Raw genomic sequence first — 21,568 nt, 5'->3', positions numbered from 1 at the left:
GTTGTTCCAGGGGAAACTCCAGAGCGAGGTCAAGAATCTTCGTGAACATCAGGCCGATTGCACAAGGAAACAGCTGAGCCTAAAGCAACAAGAAAGTGAAATAAAGGTAATAAACGTTACATGTAAGTGCACTGGGAGAGGGCCTGTCTCGTAACCAGGGACCTGTCCGCTTGAAACAGAGAGATGCCGATTCCCAATTATCTCCATATTATATTTAGGAAGGAACTGCAGATGCTGGTTTACACCAAGCGGTTACTCAGTGGGTCAGGCAGCATCTCTGGAGAAAAGGAATAGGTGACCCATTGATTCCTGAATAAGGGTCTCGACCTGAAAGGTCACCCATTTCTTCTCTCCAGAGGTGCTGTCTGACCCGCTGAGTTACATCAGCATTTTGTGTCTATCTCCGTGTTGAACCATGATCATGGATGTGTAGAGTTCATTTCCTCAATGCCCTAATCTTTAGTTTTTAGTTTAGTTTAGAGATACACCGTGGAAACTAGCCCTTTGGCCCCGAGTCCGCACCGACCAGCGATCACCACACATTAACACCACTAGGGGCAATTTACATTTATACCAAGCCAATTAGCCTATAAACCTGCACGTCTTTGGTGTGTGGGAGACAACCAAAGATTTCGGAGAAATCCCACATGGTCACTGGGAGAACGAACAAACTCCGTACAGACAGCACCCGTAGTCGGGATCGAACCCAGGTCACCGGCATTGTAAGGCAGCAACTCTACCAGTAGTGCAGCGTTGGAGTTGCTGCTTCACAGCGCCAGGGACCCAGGTTCAATACTGACTACGGGTGCTGTCTGTACGGAGTTTGTACGTTCTCCCTGTGACTACGTGGGTTTTCGCCGGGTGCTCCGATTTCCTCCCACACTCCAGACGTACGGGTTTGTAGGTTAATTGACTTGGTATCAATGTAAATTGTCCCTAATGTGTGTTAGGGCAGTGTTAGTGTGCGCGGATCGCAGGTCAGCGCGGACTCGGTGGGACGAAGGGCCTGTATCTTTAAACTAAACTGTAAAGTTTGTGTTGGTTGAATCTTCAGAGGCACATCAAGGAGATGAAGGAAAAACTGTCGACTGAGTTCTCCGGATGGAGGAAGCAATTAGAAGAAGATGAGAAGACTGTACTGAAGATGATCGATGATGAGGAACACCGAGTGCTCTCCTGCATCAAGAGCGAATCTGACTCGTTGGTAGAAAAGATGGATAAACTTCAACTAATAGACAAGGAATGCCAAGACCAAGACCAGAAGGATGCTTTCTCTTTTATTCAGGTACTGGTCCAAGCACAGAGTCACTGCAGTATATTCCCCCCACATTACAAACGTGTACAGGCTTGTAGGTTAAATGGCTTGGTATAAATGTAAATTGTTCCTATTGTTCGATAGTGTTAATGCATGGGGATCGCTGCTCGGCGTGGACTCGATGGGCCGAAGGGCCTGTTTCCACAATGTATCACTAAACTAAATTAAATTAAAGTATTTAGTCAAAGAGTCATCAAGCATTGGAAACAGGTCATCGGGTCAACCAACTCATCAGGTCACCTAAGATGTCCTTTGAGAGCAATGAAAACATTAACACCCGCCTCCCTGGCAGCTTTCCACCATTTTTACTTCCAACTAGATCATCATTCGATACAGGTGTTCCTTGGTGTGCAGGAGAACAAGGGATGACCTTATGGAGCTATGGGCGGCACAGTGGCGCAGCGTAGAGTTGCTGCCTCACAGCGCCAGCGAACCTGGACCAAATCTGAGGAAGGACATTATTGCCATAGAGGGAGTGCAGAGAAGGTTCACCAGACTGATTCCTGGGATGTCAGGACTGTCTTATGAAGAAAGACTGGATAGACTTGGTTTATACTCTCTAGAATTTAGGAGATTGAGAGGGGATCTTATAGAAACTTACAAAATTCTTAAGGGGTTGGACAGGCTAGATGCAGGAAGATTGCTCCCGATGTTGGGGAAGTCCAGGACAATGGGTCACAGCTTAAGGATAAGGGGGAAATCCTTTAAAACCGAGATGAGAAGAACATTTTTCACACAGAGAGTGGTGAATCTCTGGAACTCCCTGCCACAGAGGGTAGTCGAGGCCAGTTCATTGGCTATATTTAAGAGGGAGTTAGATGTGGCCCTTGTGGCTAAGGGGATCAGAGGGTATGGAGAGAAGGCACGTACGGGATACTGAGTTGGATGATCAGCCATGATCATATTGAATGGCGGTGCAGGCTCGAAGGGCCGAATGGCCTACTCCTGCACCTAATTTCTATGTTTCTAATTCTGACTACGGGTGCTCTCTGTACGGAGTTTGTACGTTCGCCCTGTGACCTGCGTAGGTTTTCTCTGGATCCTCTGGTTTCCTCCCACACTCCAAAGGTGTGCAGGTTTGTCGGTTAATTTGGCTCCAGCAAAAATTGTAAATTGTCCCTGGTGTGTGGGATAGTACTCGTATACTGGGTGATTGCTGGTCAGCGTGGAGTCGATGGGCTGAAGGGCCTGTTTCCGCGCTGTATCTCTGAAGTCTAAACTATATATAAGGCCATGAGGGGTTAAATTATTACTGTAAATTGCCCCTTTGCAGACATTGGACTTTGTCTCTGGAACTGATGCGCTACAATGCTGAGAACGATATTCTGCACTCTGTATCTTCACCTTTGCTCTACCTGTTGTATTTGAGTTTGATTTTATTTTATTTATGGATGGTATATCTGAGCTGTTCAGATAGCATGCAGTACAAAGCTTTTCACTGTACCTCGGTACACGTGACAATAATAAACCTGAACCGAACCGTCGTGTATCGTTATAAGTGGTGGAAGCTGTGGGGAGTTGATGAGAATATGTGGAGAATAAAATGTATTTAGTGTAAATGAGTGCTTGACAGTCAATGGGCTGAAGGACCTGCGTAATTGTGATTCTTCACTGAAGCAAATGCACTCTTGGTTTAATTCATAAGATCATAAGACATAGAAGCAGAATATGGCCATTCAGCCCATTGAGACCATTCCGCCATTCGATCATGGCTGATCTACTTTCCCCTCTCACCTCCATTCTTCTGCCTTCTCCCCGTAATCTTTGATGCCCTTACTATTCAAGAATCTATCAATCTCTGCTTTAAAAATACCCAATGGCTTGGCCTCCACAGCCGTCTGTGACAATAAGCGAGTTTGGTATTTCAACTGCGCATGCCTAGGTCATAGGTCATTCACGATAAACATTCTCGCCAGCTGAGCTGCTGTGTGTATACAGACCTGTGAGTTGTCCGTATTTTCCAGTTTTGCTTCTTCAAAATTAGAAAATACTGCTTTCAAAACTATTAACTGGGTGATTTATGTTTCATTTGTACAAAACTACGATGAAAATGTTGGTTTTATTGCTTTATGCTTCGAGATCGTGATGATGAATAACACGCATTTTTAATTGTTTGTTTTTGAGGGGGGGGGGAGAATGAAATGAAAGGGTTCAGAGAAAACATGGCAGATGTAACTTAACAAGAGTAAACTGTGTGACAGAACATCTTAATGAGACCATTTGGGAGAGAGAACGGATGCCTGTTCTCGCTCTCTTTGAAGGCGGTGCCGCCCGCCCCAGCGAGTGGGCAAACGCGGAGCCAACCCGTTAAATGAGTGGGAGCATTTTTTCAGTCCGACTATGTAAACAGTTGGGGTGGGGGATATGGGAGAGAGAGAGAGCTGGTGATGCCGCACAGAAGGAACAGTTTAATAACGACCCATTAAAATCCCCCCTTTGGCCACTCCGCAACCTGGGCTGATCTGATCTGTGAGCCCTCTCGCTAGCCCGCTGCGAGCCCGATCCTAACACAGAACATCCAGAAAACCTTTGGGCTTCGGGTAACACCTGCACAAAGACCCTCTGCTGACAAGGGCTGGCGAACTGTGCTGGTCAACATGCACTGGGCGAGATGGCTGGGGGAAACACACCGCAACCACCGCAAACTTGGAACACCCCAGACCCTCCACTCAATCTATCCAATACTAAAGGGCAGGCATTTCGCAGTTAAATGTCTTATATCGGATTGGCGGCCTCTTCACATGGCCAACCCTGTACTCAGTTTTCCTCGGAGATGAATCTTTGCCTTAACGGTACATTCACACCGCCTGTAGCTAAAGCATCAGCCCACATCACACTGATACAGTCGCTGCCTGCCTCAGATTAAATATATTTTTACTCATAAATTATGAATAAAGATACAAAAATGTTTCAAACACAATATGTTCTTATTCCAGTAGCAAACACATTAAGGAATGAATGAAAATAATAAATGTTTTAACTTTCTCAATATCTCACAATTGCTGATTAATGTACTGAACTAGAACTCGGACTGTGTCAGTAATGTGTGAACAGCAGAACAAGAAAGGAAGCTATTGAGTTAACAGAATTCTAGATTAATTCCTTGGTAGAATAGTTAACAATTCATACACAGTTTATACAGCGCTGCTTCACTTTTGATAAATCCCATGATACCTTGTGTTTATCGAAATACCGAACTCGCTTATTAATTCCGCAGATTCACCACCCTCTGCCTAAAGAAATTCCTCCTCATCTCCTTTCTAAAGGTACGTCCTTTTATTCTGAGGCTGTTCCCTCTGGTCTTCGACTCTCCCACCACTGGAAACATCCTCTCTACATCCATACTATCCAGGCTGTTCATTATTCAGTAGGTTTGTATTGATATATATTCTAAAGTTTATTGATTAGTACAGGTGTCGGGTTATGGGGCGAAGGCAGGAGAATGGGGTTGAGAGGAAAAGTTAGAATAGCCATGATTGAATGGTGGAGTAGACTTGATGGGCCGAATGGCCTAATTCTGTCCCTGAAATCTATGAACTATATTTATTTAAATATGTATTGACTGCTTTTTTCACTTTTATTGACAGGACGTGAAGCAGCTCCTTGCGAGGTAAGTCCGAAGTGAAGACTTGGTTCCATTGGGAATATATACATTAAATGGGAAAGGGATTCATAGAAGAAGACTGGTTGAAGCATGGAATCCTTTTGGTAGCAGTGTTAACCACCTTGACAAACAGGGTCTCTTCTTGAAAAGCTGTTGAGAGAGTAATAATAATCTTACATTTAGGAAGATTTTTACCTGGGTAGATGCATTGTGAAGGGCCATCCCTGACATTGTTACCAGAAGAGATGATCTGAATGCATTTTGATTGTGAGTCAGGGTGTATTCTTATCCAACTATTCAGATAATGTGGTAACATTATGGGCTGCACAGTGGCGCAGCGGTAGAGTTGCTGCCTTACAGCGCCAGAGACCAGGGTTCGAACCTGACTTCTGGTGCTGTCTGTACGGAGTTTGCACGTTCTCCCCGTGACCTGCGTGGTTTTCTCCCACATACATTAACACTACCCTACTCACTATCCTACTTAGAAACATAGAAAATGGGTGCAGGAGTAGGCCATTCGGCCCTTCGAGTCAGCACTGCCGTTCAATATGATCATGGCTGATCATCCAAAATCAGTACCCCGTTCTTGCTTTATCCCAATATCCCTTGATTCCTTTAGCCGTAAGAGCTAAATCTAACTCTCTTGAAAACATCCAGTGAATTGGCCTCCACTGCCTTCAGTGGCAGAGAATTCCACAGATTCACACAACTCTCTGGGTGAAAATGATTTTCATCATCTCAGTCCCAAATATCCTACCCCTTATTCTTAAACTGTGCCCTGTGGTTCTGGACATTTTTCCTGCATCTAGCCTGTCCAATCTCTTTAAGAATTTTATATGTTTCTATAAGATCCTCTCTCATCCTTCTAAATTCCAGAGAATACAAGCCCAGTCGACCCATTCTTTCATCATATGTGAGTCCCACCATAGAGTGCCATGGGGTCTTTCTTCAACTTCATATTCATCCCAGGGTAGCACAGTGGCACAGCAGGTAGAGCTGATGCCTCACAGAGCCGGAAACCTGGGTTCGATCTTGACCTTGGGCGCTGTCTTTGTGGAGTTTGCATGCTCTCCCAATGTTGCCGTGGGTTTCCTTCAGGTGCTCCAGTTTCCTCCCACATCCCAAAGACGAGTAGGTTAATTGGCCCTATGTAAATTGCCGCTGGTGTATGGGGATGATTGATGGTCGGTGTGGACTCAGTGAGTCTTTTGCCCAGAGTAAGGGGATCGAGAACCAGAAGATTTAATAGGAACCTGAGGAATAACCTTTTCGCACAAAGGGTGGTGGGTGTATGGAACGAGCAGCCAGAGGAAGTAGTTGAGGCAGGGACTATCCCAACGTTTGAGAAACATTTAGACAGGTACATGTGAGAGTCATTGGGGAGTTACTCTGCCGCTGCGCCACTGTGCCGCCCACCTCATTTTCTGTCTACCTCCATGTTAAACCTGGATCATGGGGGTGTGCAGATCATTCCCTCAACCCCCCGATCTCTCACATTGGATTCTACATTCGAGGGATTTGGGCCAAACGCAAGCAGATGGGACTAGTGTAGATAGGACATGTTGGTCGGCATGGGTGAGTTGAGCATGAGCAGCATCTATGGAGGCAAAGAGACAGGACCGAGTGTCGGGGGGGGGGGGGGGGTTGGATGGCCAGCGTAGAGAGGTGATTGGGGGGGGGGGGGGTGCAGGAGGGGTTGAGCTGATTAGTGGAAACAGGAGAGTCAAAGACATAGAGTGATGATACAGCGTGGAAACAGGCCCTTCAGCCCAACTTGCCCACACCGAACATCATGCCCCATCTACCTTAGTCCCACCTGCCTGTGTATGGCCCATATTCCTCTAAACCTTTTCTTTCCATGTACCCATCCATGTATAGACCAGTTAGCCTTACATCAGTAGTGAGGAAGATGCTTGAATCCATTATTAAATATGTAATAGCAGCGCATTTGGAAAGCAGTGACAGGATCGGTCAAAGTCAGCATGGATTTATGAAGGGGAAATCATGCTTAACTAATCTTCAGGATTTTTTTGTGGGTGCAACAAGTAGAATGCATAGGGAGAGCCAGTGGATGTGGTGTGTCTGGACTTTTAAAAAGCCTCTGACAAGGTCCCACACAAGAGATTAGTGTGCAAAATTAGAGCACATTGTGTTGGGGTTAGGGTATCGCACCTATAACTTCTCAACCTATGAATAAAGTCCTAGCCTGCTCAACCTCCCCCTGTATCATAGAAACATAGAAACATAGAAATTAGGTGCAGGAGTAGGCCATTCGGCCCTTCGAGCCTGCACCGCCATTCAATATGATCATGGCTGATCATCCAACTCAGTATCCCGTACCTGCCTTCTCTCCATACCCTCTGATCCCCTTAGCCACAAGGGCCACACCTAACTCCCTCTTAAATATAGCCAATGAACTGGCCTCGACTACCCTCTGTGGCAGGGAGTTCCAGAGATTCACCACTCTCTGTGTGAAAAAAGTTCTTCTCATCTCGGTTTTAAAGGATTTCCCCCTTATCCTTAAGCTGTGACCCCTTGTCCTGGACTTCCCCAACATCGGGAGCAATCTTCCTGCATCTAGCCTGTCCAACCCCTTAAGAATTTTGTAAGTTTCTATAAGATCCCCTCTCAATCTCCTAAATTCTAGAGAGTATAAACCAAGTCTATCCAGTCTTTCGTCATAAGACAGTCCTGACATCCCAGGAATCAGTCTGGTGAACCTTCTCTGCACTCCCTCTATGGCAATAATGTCCTTCCTCAGATTTGGAGACCAAAACTGTACGCAATACTCCAGGTGTGGTCTCACCAAGACCCTGTACAACTGCAGTAGAACCTCCCTGCTCCTATACTCAAATCCTTTTGCTATGAAAGCTAACATACCATTTGCTTTCTTCACTGCCTGCTGCACCTGCATGCCCACTTTCAATGACTGGTGTACCATGACACCCAGGTCTCGCTGCATCTCCCCTTTTCCTAGTCGGCCACCATTTAGATAATAGTCTGCTTTCCTGTTTTTGCCACCAAAATGGATAACCTCACATTTATCCACATTATGCTGCATCTGCCAAACATTTGCCCACTCACCCAGCCTATCCAAGTCACCTTGCAGTCTCCTAGCATCCTCCTCACAGCTAACACTGCCCCCAGCTTAGTGTCATCTGCAAACTTGGAGATATTGCCTTCAATTCCCTCATCCAGATCATTAATATATATTGTAAATAGCTGGGGTCCCAGCACTGAGCCTTGCGGTACCCCACTAGTCACTGCCTGCCATTGTGAAAAGGACCCGTTTACTCCTACTCTTTGCTTCCTGTTTGCCAGCCAGTTCTCTATCCACATCAATACTGAACCCCCAATGCCGTGTGCTTTAAGTTTGTAAACTAATCTCTTATGTGGGACCTTGTCGAAAGCCTTCTGGAAGTCCAGATACACCACATCCACTGGTTCTCCCCTATCCACGCTACTAGTTACATCCTCGAAAAATTCTATAAGATTCGTCAGACATGATTTACCTTTTGTAAATCCATGCTGACTTTGTCCAATGATTTCACCACTTTCCAAATGTGCTGCTATCCCATCTTTAATAACTGACTCTAGTAGTTTCCCCACTACCGATGTTAGACTAACTGGTCTGTAATTCCCCGTTTTCTCTCTCCCTCCCTTCTTAAAAAGTGGGGTTACGTTTGCTACCCGCCAATCCTCAGGAACTACTCCAGAATCTAAAGAGTTTTGAAAGATTATTACTAATGCATCCACTATTTCTGGAGCTACTTCCTTAAGTACTCTGGGATGCAGCCTATCTGGCCCTGGGGATTTATCGGCCTTTAATCCATTTAATTTACCCAACACCACTTCCCGGCTAACCTGGCCCTCAAGTCCTGGCAACATTCTCGTAAATCTTCTCTGCTCTCTCTCTCTCTCATTTAATTTTAGCAGCAAGGTTGCTAACTGAGTCAGAAATTAAAAATTAATGTGATGAAGGGTTTACAGCGAGTTAAAAACTTTGATTTCTGTAACCCACTGTCTGGGAAAATTTTCATATTTATTCTAACTAACTCTTTTCATTATTGTTATTATTTTAGGTACACCGTCTATGGGTACAACAGAGTTTTTCAATATAGTGCTGTGAATACAAATCCAATCCAATCTGATGATGATGATGCTAATGCTGATGATGCTGATGATGATGATGATGATGATGATGATGATGTTGCTGATGATAATGATGCTGATTATGATGATGGAGATGGTGATGATGGAGATGCTGATGATGGAGATGCAGATGAAGCTGATGCAATGGCTGCTGCTGCTGATGATGATACTGCTGCGGTGGCTGATGCTGATGATATTTTATTGCCACCTGCACCTAGGTACAGTGAAATTCTTTGTTTTTGCATACAAAGTGCACAAAAGAGTTGCCACAAAGTTACAAAAATGTACGTGGGAGGAAACTCAAGATCTCGGAGAAAACCCACAGAGGTCACGGGGTGAACGGACAAACTCCGTAGAGACAGCGCCCGTAGTGGGATTGAACGCACGTTTCTGCTGCTGAAAGCGCTGTAAGGCAGCAACTCTACCGCTGTGCCACCTGAAAATGTGATTACTTGAAGCTTCTGAATGGAAATTTGTGGGCGGCCATGGTGGCGTTGCTGCCTTACAGCGCTTGCATCGCCGCAGACCCGGGTTCGATCCTGACTACGGGTGCTGTCTGTACGGAGTTTGTGCGTTCTCCCCGTGACCGCATGGGTTTTCCCCAAGATCCACGTTTTCCTCCCACACTCCAAAGATGTACAGGCATGTCGGTTAATTGGCTTAGTGTATGTGTAAATTGTCCCCAGTGTGTGTAGGATTGTGTTAAATGCGCGGGGTGATCGCAGGTCGGTGCGGACTCTGTGGGCCAAAGGGCCTGTTTCTATGCTGTATCTCTAAACTAAACTAAACTATAACTAGTTCACTCTTTCATTATAGAAACACTACATCTCAGGATGTCCACGTGGACCTGTCCACCATCACATCTTCTATCCAAATGAAGATGAACGAATATCAAAAGTACCAAAGAAGCATCCTGGAAACTATCGAAGAAAAATCCCGTCAGTTACACTAGTTACAAGTGCAACCATTGCTGACCCGTGCCTCTACATATAAAGACTCAGTTTCCCGATGCAATTAATGGTGCCTCTGACTTTGCGTGTGGAATATTGCAGCTTTTGGCAGAGAGTATTTCAGGTTTGCTGTACAAATGTTACCAGGCGTGTTAAAGTCCGTTCCGCTCAAAGGCAGAATAATTCAAAGAGTCAAAAATCTCTGTAAAAAGGCCTTTACTAAGTCACCAAGGTGAAATAGAAAAACAGCCATTGATGTGCACAAAGCGTCCACAACAAAAGCTGGCGCTGTTCAGACTGGCGATACAGAGGATTTACACACATCCTTATACTAATAAAACAACCATAAGCACATGGTTAATAACAAAGAAGCTTCAGTTAAACACAATGGATCCCCTCAGTTACATTGGGGAAGATACAAACTATAAACTATTAGGTAGACAAAAGTGCTGGAGAAACTCAGTGGGTGCAGCAGCATCTATGGAGTGAAGGAAATAGGTGACGTTTCGGGCCGAAACCCTTCTTCAGACTGATGTGGGGTGGGGGTGGGGAGAAGAAAGGAGAAAGGAAGAGGAGGAGCCTGAGGGCTGAGGGAATGCTGAGGAGGGGAGGAGACAGCAAGGGCTACCGGAAATTGGAGAAGTCAATGTTTATGCTGCTAGGGTGCAAACTGCCCAAGGTGCTGCTCCTCCAATTTCCGGTGGTGTTCACTCTGGCCATGGAGGAGACCCAGGACAGAAAGGTCGGATTCGGAATGGGAGGGGGAGTTGAAGTGCTGAGCCACCGGGAGATCAGGTTGGTTAATGCGGACCGAGCTGAGGTGTTCGGCGAAACGATCGCCAAGCCTACGCTTGGTCTTACCGATGCTACGTGAGACCAAGCGTCTCACATACCAACATGCATACATTATTATATTACAGTTAATATGTAACTAGGGAAATTTTTTGTTCCAATGCTCCCCATTCCCAATTACATTGAAGTGATTGAAATCCAAGTGAAGTTTAAATGGCATCAGAAAAATAAAATCTCTGGAATGGATGATATTCATTACGTGGTTGGTTGGAGTCAGTTTAAGCACAATTACGATATTAAATTTTGACTCATCAGATGTCCTGGTTCAAGCTAAAACTAAAGTAAAATAATAACCTCCTCACACATTTCCCTGCAAGTATCTCTGTCACTCCTTTAAAATATGCTCCTTCTTTGAACAAACTCTTAAATATCGCATCTGAATCCGTTTCCATCTGACTCCTTGAGGATGTTCATCTACGTATTCAATTAATAAAACAACGAGATTGGGGATTTCTATTCAACCTGTCAAAGGAACTGAGGGGGGGGGAGGAGGTTAGAAATAGTCAGTGAGGTAAACAAACATAATAGTTGAGTGGCAAATGACAATAGTGCTACCTTCCCAATATTTAACTGAAGGAAATAATGGGTTATCGGGGCTGTATGTTGTGACAGACAGCCTGACACCTTGCATGTCATTTTAATATTACTTATCCCATCCCCCTGGACATTCCATTGAATAAATTCAGGTTTTGTCAACTAATTACAAATCAGGCTAATTACAAATCAATAACATTAGCCAACTCTGAAACACGAACGCTGAACATTTGGATCTAGACATCACGGACAACTGGCCTCAGTTTCCCGCTCACATCTGGCAGTGCTTTCCGTCTGAACCAGGGGCTGCAGAGCATTTTTGAAAGTGGGGGGGCTGAGCAATCACAGGCCTTGGGGGTAACCGGCGAGGGAGTGGAGCAACTGAGTGGGGGGAGGTTGCCCCCCTCCCATGTTAGAGACTTTTTGATATTTGATGTATTAAAATCATGCTTTAGTGCATTGTAGAAGTATGATTTCAATGTGTTTTGTTTGAAGTATTTTTAAGAGGCAACTTTTTCCACACTAACGGTGGTGGGTGTATGGAACAAGCTGCCAGAGGAGGTAGTTGAGGCAGGGACTATCCCAACATTTAAGAAAAAGTTAGACTGATACATGGATAGGACAGGTTTGGAGGTATGGACCAAAAGCAGGTAGCGTAGCTGGGACATGTTGGCGGGTGTGGGCAAGTTCGGCCGAAGGGCCTGTTTTCACACTGTATCACTCTATGACTACATTATACCTCCACCAAGCATGAATGATTCAAAATCAAGTGGTCAAGTTTTATTGCCATATACTCAAACATAGAAAAATAGGTGCAGGAATAAGCCATTCGAGCCAGCACTGCCATTCAACATGATCATGGCTGTTCATCTAAAATCAGTACCTCTTTCTTGTTTTTCCCATATCCCTTGATTTCGCTAGCCCCAAGAGCTAAATGTAACTCTCTCTTGAAAACATCCAGTGAATTGACCTCCACTGTGTAATTCCACAGATTCACAACTCTCTGGGTGAAGAAAGTTTTTCCTCATCTCAGTCCTAACTGGCCTACCCCTTATTCTTAAACTGTGACCCCTGGTTCTGAACTCCCCAACCGGGAAAATTTTTCTTGCAGTTACAGTAAGTGAAAATCTAGCGGGCAAGCAGGATGCTTTCTCCAACCACCCCCATTTGAAGGCCACTATCTTCCACCGCTTCTACCCAGTGCTTGGTACCTACTTCCAGCAGGCACTGATTGGTCCTCTAAGATGCACCGAGCCACAGCCTGGTCCATGCCGGTCACCAGGGCGAATTCGGCACGGAAACTCACGGCCGCGGTGTTACGCTTCCGACGCCTCCGACAGCCCGAGACTTGCACTGAAGCTGCTCCATGGCCGGAGCTGCAGCGAGCGACTCGCCAGCCCAGCAAACACTCGCCAGCCCCGGCTCCCCATCCGCTTCTGCCCCCGCCTTTGCTTCTGCTTCCGTCCCTCCCTCCCCCCCTGCTCTCCAATACCCGCGGCCCATGCAGTTGATATTAGTTTTGAAAATCTCGTTGATCACAGAATTTCTCACGACAGAGCGCGAGAAATTCTGTGATCAGCGTGAGAATTGGGCGAAATGCGTGAGTCTCACATTCAATGCGTGAGAGTTGGCAGCTCTGCCCGCATTTCACACCTCCAGACCCGGAGATCCTCCAGCATTTTTTGTCTATCTTCGATGTAAACCAACATCTGCAGTTCCTTTCTACACACACACACACACACACATATTCCCACACACACATATATGTGTATATACATGCACACACAAACGTCACCCATTCCTTCTCTCCAGAGATGCTGCCTGCCCCGCTGAGTTACTCCAGCAATGTTTTGTCTTCCGTTTAAACCAGCATCTGCAGTTCCTTCCTCCACATATATTTATTTGTGTGTGTGTATATATATATATATGCTTACAATATATCTACTATATTGACCTGAACGGTCACCCTTTCCTCCTCTGCAGAGATGCTGCCTGACCTGCTGAGTTACTCCAGCACTGTGTCTCTCTTCAACATGTAACCTGGCTGGGCAAGCGCAGAGCTCGAGGGGTTAAATTTCAGACAAACATTGAAACTGAAAGTAAGTGATTTCCTCGAATCCACGTTCTTCCTTTCGGACCTTGCTCTGCACTGTTGGGGCAAGGCAGAATGGCGGCTGCAGGCTTGACGGAAGAATTGACCTGTGCGGTGTGTCTGAGCTTGTACCAGGACCCTGTGGCACTGCCCTGCCAGCACAGTTTCTGTGCCAAATGTATCAGCGATGCATGGGACCATTCGGAGTTCATGTGTGGAGTCAACTGTCCTCAATGTCACAGAAACTTCAACCCCAGGCCCAGCCTGGTGAAGAACCACACTCTGCAGAACATCGTGGAGAAGTACAGCCAGAGCCAGCCCACTGCCCCTGCTGCCCGGCCCAGTCCCGTGATGTGTGAGTACTGTATCGACAGCCCATCCCCGGCTGTGAAGACGTGCCTCAGATGTGAAACCTCCTTCTGCTCCCACCATCTGCAGCCGCATCTGACCAAGCAGATCTACAAGGACCACGGGCTGATCGAGCCCATTGCCGACTTCACCACCAGGCAGTGCCCAACTCATAAGAAGGTTCTTGAGTTCTATTGCGAGCAGGAAGAGGAGTGCGTGTGTGTGTCCTGTACCATCATCGGGAAACACAAATCCCACTCTCTCCTGAGTCTGGAAGTCGGACAGGAAAAGGTCAAGGTGAGCAACGGTCTACATGAGTTAGAAACTCGTTATATATTCATGACGTTAAATGTTTCACTTTTTTTTCCCCCAGGGGATACTGAAGGACAAGTTCGAGAACCTCCGTAAAGTGCAGAAGGATTGGTCAAGTGAACAGCAAGACCTGAAGCAATCAGAAATTGAATGCAAGGTAGGAAAAACTGTGTGCCACTGGATTTAGAGCGGAGTTTCTTCACAATGTTTAATATTTCCTTTAGAAACTGTGCGTCTGAAGGTCAGCAGGAGGGTCTGAGCTGCAGAGAGAGGTTGAGCAGGCTAGGACTATTCCCTGGAGCACAGGAAGATTGCGGGGTGATCTTATAGAGGTGTATAAAATCATGAGAGGAATAGATCAGGTAGATGCACAGAGTCTCTTGCCCAGAGTTGGGGAATCGAAAACCAGAGGATGCAGGTTTTAGGTGAGGCGGGAAAAATTTAATGATGGTGGGTGTATGGTACGAGGCTGCCAGAGGTAGTAGTTGAGGCAGGAACTATCCCAAAGAAACAATTAGACAGGTAGTTAATAGGACAGATTTGGAGGGATGTGGGCCAAACGCAGACAGGTGGGGCTAGTGTAGATGGGACATGTTGGTCTGTGTGGGCAGGTAGGGCTGAATGGCCTGTTACAGCTGCATGACTATAAATAGAAAGGATGACACCCCCATAGTGCTGTAATCCAGGCAACGCTGTTTGGTACGGGAGTGGTGAAAACATTGAGTCAAAGAGCCAATTAACCTACAAACCTCTATGTCTTTGGAATGTGGGAGGAAACCGGAGCACCCGGAGAAAACCCACACAGGTCACGGAGAGATCGTACAAACCAAAGATTATAGAGGAGCTCCTCTAGTATATTTGGTACAAACTATGTACAGACAGCACCAGTAGTCAGGATCGAACCCGGATCTCTGGCGCTGTGAGGCTGCAACTCTACCGTCTGCCGCCCCACTCATGATACAGCTTTACAAGAGTCATGCAGCTTAGAAACAAACCCTTCAGCCCAACTTGTTCACGCTGACCAACATGTCCCATCTACACAAGTGCGTTTGGCCCATATCCTACTTAACTTTATCCTATCCATGTACCAGTCCAAATGTCCTTTACATGTTGTGAGAGGAGCTGTCTCAACTACCTCCACAGGCACCTAATTCCATATATCCACCACCCATTGTGTAAAAATAATTGTCCCTCAGGTTTAATTACCCCTCCAATTACACCTATGTCCTCTTGTACTTCAATCCCCTACTCTGGGTCAAAGACTCTGCATTTATCAGATCTAAACCCCTCATGATCTTATAAACCTCCATAAGATCATCCCATATCCTCCTGCGCTCCAAAGGAATAAAATTCTAGCCTGCCCAACATCTCCCTGTAGCTCAGGCCCTTAACTCCTGGCAACATCCTCGTACATCTAAGCTAGACTTTGGTAGGGCTGCTTGTGGAGTACTTCTACAGAGCTAATTTAACATTATTCAACATAATCTCTCAATTTGAAGCGTCAGAGATTGCTGATAGATGTATAAAATATTATGAGAGGCATAGATAGGGTTGAAGTCAGAACCTTTTTCAAATGATGCAAATATCAAAAACTAGAGGCCATAGTTTTAAGGTGAGAGGAGAAAAGTCTAAACAAGATGTGCGGGGCAGGTATTTTAGTTTGTAGATGCCTGGAACACGCTGCCGGGGGTGGTGAAGATGGGAAGGATAGTGGCATTTAAGATATTTTAGGATGAGCACATGGATATGCAAGGAATGGAAGGTTATGGATCATGTGCAGGTAGATAAGAGATGGTCTTGACATCATGTTCGCACAGACATTGTGGGCTGAATGGCCTGTTCTTGTGCTGTACTGTTCGATGTTCCATGTTCTAAGATGGGATGGAACAGAAGTTTGGAAAATTTGCTTTAATGTCAAATACTTTGGTGACCACCTGCTAAGATCTGAATGCAATCTTGATCTGCTTATTTAAGAAAGGGATTTTTCTCAGGGATTTGAACATCACTAGTAAACAGGCATTTTCAGCCCATCCCTGACTGCGATACAGAAGAAATTGGTGAGATACCTTCTTGAACTGCTGGAGTCTTCCTGGTGAGTGCCTGGTAAATTCCAAAATTTAGTCTGAGTAACCAGAACTGCACTCAAACAGATTCTCATATATCTTCCTATGTTTCATAGCTCCAACTATTTTGTGAAGAACCTTGGAGAATTCTAATGCATTATTGGCTTGATATAATTGAAAGTTCTTGCTCTGGTTGGGTTTGCAGAGATTCAGTAAGGAGCTGAAAGAAAAACTGTCGGCCACGTTCTCTGAATGGAGGAAGCAGTTGGAAGAAGATGAGAAGTCCTCTCTGGAGATGATCGATGAGGAGATGCAGCGAGTGCTCTCCCAGATCACGAGCAACTCTGAATCACTGTTAAAAAAGATGGAAGATATGAAAATCATAGAAAAGGAGGTCCAGGATCAAGAGCAGAAGGATCCTCTCTCCTTTCTTCAGGTACTCATTGTCATGAAGTCAAAGAGTCATACAGCATGGAAACAGGCCCTTCGGCCCAACTCATCCATGCCGACCAACATGCCTCATCTTCACTGGTCCCACCTGCCTGTGTTTAATCCATATCACTATAAACCTGTCCTATGCATGTATTGTCCAAATGTTAAACATTCTGATAGTACCTGCATTAACAACCCCCTCTGGTAACTCGTTCCATACACCCACCACACTTTGTGTAAAAAAGTTGGCCCGTGGGTTCCTATTAAATCTTCCCCACTCACCTTAAACCTACATCCTCTGGTTCTTGATTCCCCTACTGTGGGTAAAAGACTGTGCATTTACCCAATCTTCTCCTCTCATGATCTTGTACACCTCTATAAGATCACCCCTTATCCTCCTGTGCTCTGTGAAATAGCGGCCCTAGCCTGTTCAGCCTCTCCCTATAGCTCAGGTCCTTAAGTGCTAGCAACATCCTCGTAAATGTGTAATACACCCTTTCCATCTTAACAACATGGTGGTTTAACTTGGATCCCATTCTCTTGTAAAGAAGGAATCGAGGACCTGAGCTACCAGGAGAGGTTGAGCAGGGGAGGGCTTTATTGCTTGGAGCACAAGAGGCTGAGGGGTGACATTATAAAGGTGTAAAAGATTGTGAGAGGAATAGAAAGGGTGTATGCATAGGGCTAGGGGAATCAAGAACCAGAGGACATAGAGTGCCCTCCATAATGTTTGGGCCAAGACCCATCATTTATTTATTTGCCTCTGTACTCCACAATTTGAGATTTGTAATAGAAAAAATCACATGTGGTTAAAGTGCACATTTTCAGATTTTAATAAAGGCTAGTTTTATACATTTTGGTTTCACCATGTAGAAATTACAGCTGTGTTTATACATAGTCCCCCCCCCCATTTCAGGGCACCATCACATTTGGGACACAGCAATGTCATGTAAATGAAAGTAGTCATGTTTAGTATTTTGTTGCTTATCCTTTCCATGCAATGACTTCTTGAAGTCTGCTATTCATGGACATCACCAGTTGCTGGGTGTCTTCTCTGGTGATGCTCTGCCAGGCCTGTATTGCAGCCATCTTCAACTTATGCTTGTTTTGGGGGCTAGTCCCCTTCAGTTTTCTCTTCAGCATAAAGAAGGCATGCTCAATTGGGTTCAGATCGGGTGATTGACTTGGTCACTTAAGAATTGACCATTTTCTAGCTTTGAAAAACGTCTTTGTTGCTTTAGAGATCATTGTCTTGCTGTAGAACGAATCGTCGGCCAATGAGTTTTGAGGCATTTGTTTGAACTTGAACAGATAGGATGTACACTTCAGAATTAATTATGCTACTACCATCAGCAGTTGTATCATCAATGAAGATAAGTGAGGCAGTACCTTCAGCAGTCATACATGCCCAGGCCATAACACCCCCACCACCGTGTTTCACAGATGAGGTGGTATGCTTTGGATCTTGGGCAGTTCCTTCTCTCCTCCATACTTTGCTCTTGCCATCGATCTGATATGTTGATCTTCGTCTCATCTGTCCACAAGACCTTTTTTTCCAGAACTGTGGTTGCTCTTTTAAGTACTTATTGGCAAACTGTAACCTGGCCATCGTATTTTTGCGGCTAACCAGTGATTTGCATCTTGCAGTGCAGCCTCTGTATTTCTGGTCATGAAGTCTTCTGCGGACAGTGGCCATTGACAAATCCCCACTGACTCCTGAAGAGTGTTTCTGATCTGTTGGACAGGTGTTTGAGGATTTTTTCTTTATTATAGAGAGAATTCTGTCATCAGTGTGGAGGTCTTCCTTAACCTGCCAGTTCCCTTTGTGATTAGTAAGCTCACTAGTGCTCTTTCTTCTTAATGATGTTCCAAACAGTTGATATTGGTAAGCCTAAGGTTTGGCTGATGTCTCCAACAGTTTTGTTCTTGTTTCTCGGTCTCATAATGGCTTTTTTGACTTTCATTGGCACAACTGTGGTCCTCATGTTGATAAATAGCAATAAAAGTTTCCAATAGTGATGGAAAGACTGGAGGAAAGACTAGGTGCTGAGAGCTCTCTTATACCTGCATTATGGAGGCAATTAAACACAGCTGAGCAATTAGATAGCCTGTGAAGCCATGTGTCCCAAACCCACACAGAGAGTGGTGAATCTCTGGAATTCTCTGCCACAGAATGTAGTTGAGGCCAGTTCATTGGCTATATTTAAGAGGGAGTTAGATGTGGCCCTTGTGGCTAAAGGGATCAGGGGGTATGGAGAGAAGGCAGGTACAGGATACTGAGTTGGATGATCAGCCATGATCATAATGAATGGCGGTGCAGGCTCGAATGGCCTACTCCTGCACCTATTTTCTATGTTTCTATTATGGTGCCCTGAAATGGGGGGACTATGTATAAACACAGCTGTAATTTTTACATGGTGAAACCAAAATGTATAAAAATGGCCTTTAATAAAATCTGACAATGTGCACTTTAACCACATGTGATTCTTTCTAATACAAATCTCAAATTGTGGAGTACAGAGACAAATAAATAAATGATGGGTCTTTGGCCCAAACATTATGGAGGGCACTGTAGGTTTATGGTGAGAGGGGCAAGATTTAATAGGAACCTGAAGGACAAGTTTTTCATGCAGAGGGTGGTGGGTGTATGGAACGAGCTGTCAGAAGAGGTAGTTGAGGCAGAGACTACAGCAACATTTAAAAGACAGATGGACACATATATGGATAAGAAAGGTTTACAGGGATATGCGGCAAATGCAGGAAAATCGGATTGGCATAATGCGAGGCATCTTGGTCGGCATACATGCGTTGGGCTGAAGGGCCGATTTGCTTGTTGTATAACTAAGACTCTTATTCTAAGCTTTCTCTGATCTGAAGTGCAGTCACTGTTGCTTTCTTTGACTTTAATTGATTTCCTTTCTTTCATTGACAGGATGCAAAGCAGCTTCTTTCAAGGTGAGTCTCAGTGTGATATGTTGCTGATGTGGACAGACTGGGAGCAGAATTGATTATGAGGCTAGTATTGAATAGTTAGTTTAGTTTATTGTCACGTGTACCGAGGTGCAATGAAAAGCTTTTGTTGCGTGCTAACCAGTCAGCGGAAAGACAATACATGATTACAATCGTGCCATTCACAGTGTACAGATACAGGATAATGTGAATAATGTTTAGTGCAAGGTAAAGCCAGTAAAGTCTGATCAAAGATAGTCCGAGGATCTCCAATGAGGTAGATATTACTTCTGGATGCCCTCTCGTTGTGGTAGGATGGTTCAGTTGCCTGATAACAGCAGGGAAGAAACTGTCCCTGAATCTGGCGGTGTGCGTTTTCACACTTCTGTACAATTGCCTGATGGGAGAGGGGAGAAGAGGGAGTGACCAGGGTGTGACTCATCTTTGATTATGCTGTTGGCCTCGCCGAGGCAGCGTGAGGTGTAAATGGAGGTTGGTTTGTGTGATGGTCTGGGCTGCGTCTACAATTCTCTGCAATTTCTTGCGGATCTTGGACGGAGCTGTTCCCAAGCCATATTGTGATGCATCCCGATAAAATGCTTTCCACGGCACATCTGTAGAAGTTGGTGAGACTTGTTGGCGGGGGGAGGGGGCATGGGATGCCTATCTTCCTAAGCCTTCCTAAGGAAGTAGAGACGTCGGGGTGCTTTCTTGGCCAATGCTTCAATATGGGTCATCGGGGAAACTTCGTAGTGATATTGACTGTTAGGAACTTGAATCTTTCCTCTGTATGAATACATCTGGATAGATTAGATACCTCTGATTGTTCAGTGCTGTGCAAATCTATTGTAAACAACATTGTTTCATTTGTTTGTGCGCAATCCAGTCAAATCAAAGCATACATGAGTACAAACAAGTCGTACACAAATACCACAGGTAGTGCAAAATATACCAGAATATAGACCATTATAGAAATGCAGTTATGGATAAAAAGTTATTTATCCTGTATCAGTACACAGTGGAAGGCTTGATTGTAATCATGTATAATCTTTCCACTGACTGGATAGCACGCACCAAAAACTTCTCTGTATCTCAGTACACGTGATAATAAATAAACTAAACTAAAATATTTCTTCAGTCTCGCAGTATAGAACATAGAACATAGAAAATTGCAGTACAGGAACAGGCTTTTCAGCTCACAATGTCTGTAGCTGATCTCCTCTGCTGACAAATGAACAGTATCGCTCCATTCCCTGCATATCCATGTGCCTATCTAAAAGCCTCTTAGGAAATGCCACTATCATATCTGCCTCCACCGTCATCATCTGCATTAAAAATAACTTGCCCTGCACATCTCTTTTAAATGTTGCCTCTTTCACTTTAAAGGTTTGCCCTCTAAGTCTTTGACATTTCCACCCTGGTTCTGACTGCCTTCCCAATCTATGACTCTCATTCCCCTTCCTGTCTCCCATTAACCTCCAGTGTTCCAGAGAAAACAATCTACATTTGTCCAACCTCTGATCCAGTCTGTATTCTCCTTAAAGGGTATTAGCTCTAAGGGGAACTTCCTGTGCACCCTCTCCAAAGCTTCTACATCCTAAATTACAATTAAAACACAAAGTCCTTGTGCGATAACTCCAGCATAAGCGCTCGACTAAGAAAACCAAGCCCAAAGCCAAAGTATTATCTAACTAAATACACCAACTTATGCTAATGATAATAAATAACTCTGTATGGAAAAAAACAGCTACTTACATGTTAACTGGCTCTTAAAAAAAAAAAAAAAAGAATCCTGTAGATGCAAGTATATCATTGGGGTTATCAAGCAGGCACCTCCCTTCACTGGGGTTTCATTGAGTTAGGCCCACGACATCTCGGGAAGGCTCAACAATTGGTGTCCAAGGATCACCACCCCACCCCATCCCCACATCACCCCCCTCCACCCACCCCCACCCCATGTACCCA

General features: G+C 45.0%; 1 protein-coding gene across 6 annotated transcripts in view; it reads left to right on the top strand.

Annotated features, from left to right (window-relative positions):
• The window catches only part of LOC116980283 (E3 ubiquitin/ISG15 ligase TRIM25-like), a 39,297-nt gene that overhangs the window by 4,164 nt on the left and 13,565 nt on the right, over nt 1–21,568 (top strand). For 2 of the 6 annotated variants that reach the window (XM_033032352.1, XM_033032350.1), the window contains exons 1-4: nt 13,527–14,144; nt 14,221–14,316; nt 16,428–16,658; nt 19,587–19,609. In XM_033032352.1, coding sequence (XP_032888243.1) covers nt 13,575–14,144; nt 14,221–14,316; nt 16,428–16,658; nt 19,587–19,609 — 920 coding nt within the window. In that variant the 5' untranslated portion in view covers nt 13,527–13,574. Of the gene's footprint in view, nt 1–10; nt 107–1,054; nt 1,286–4,902; nt 4,926–9,001; nt 9,103–9,153; nt 9,290–9,884; nt 10,086–13,526; nt 14,145–14,220; nt 14,317–16,427; nt 16,659–19,586; nt 19,610–21,568 lie in introns of those variants that run through there. The other 4 variants (XM_033032355.1, XM_033032354.1, XM_033032353.1 and 1 more) reach the window with 4 other exon arrangements.

Source organism: Amblyraja radiata, chromosome 14, assembly GCF_010909765.2.
Source record: "Amblyraja radiata isolate CabotCenter1 chromosome 14, sAmbRad1.1.pri, whole genome shotgun sequence".
NCBI classification, from domain to species: Eukaryota; Metazoa; Chordata; class Chondrichthyes; order Rajiformes; family Rajidae; genus Amblyraja; species Amblyraja radiata.
Note: the sequence above shows the minus strand (reverse complement) of the source record. Positions and strands in the feature narration are given on the sequence as shown.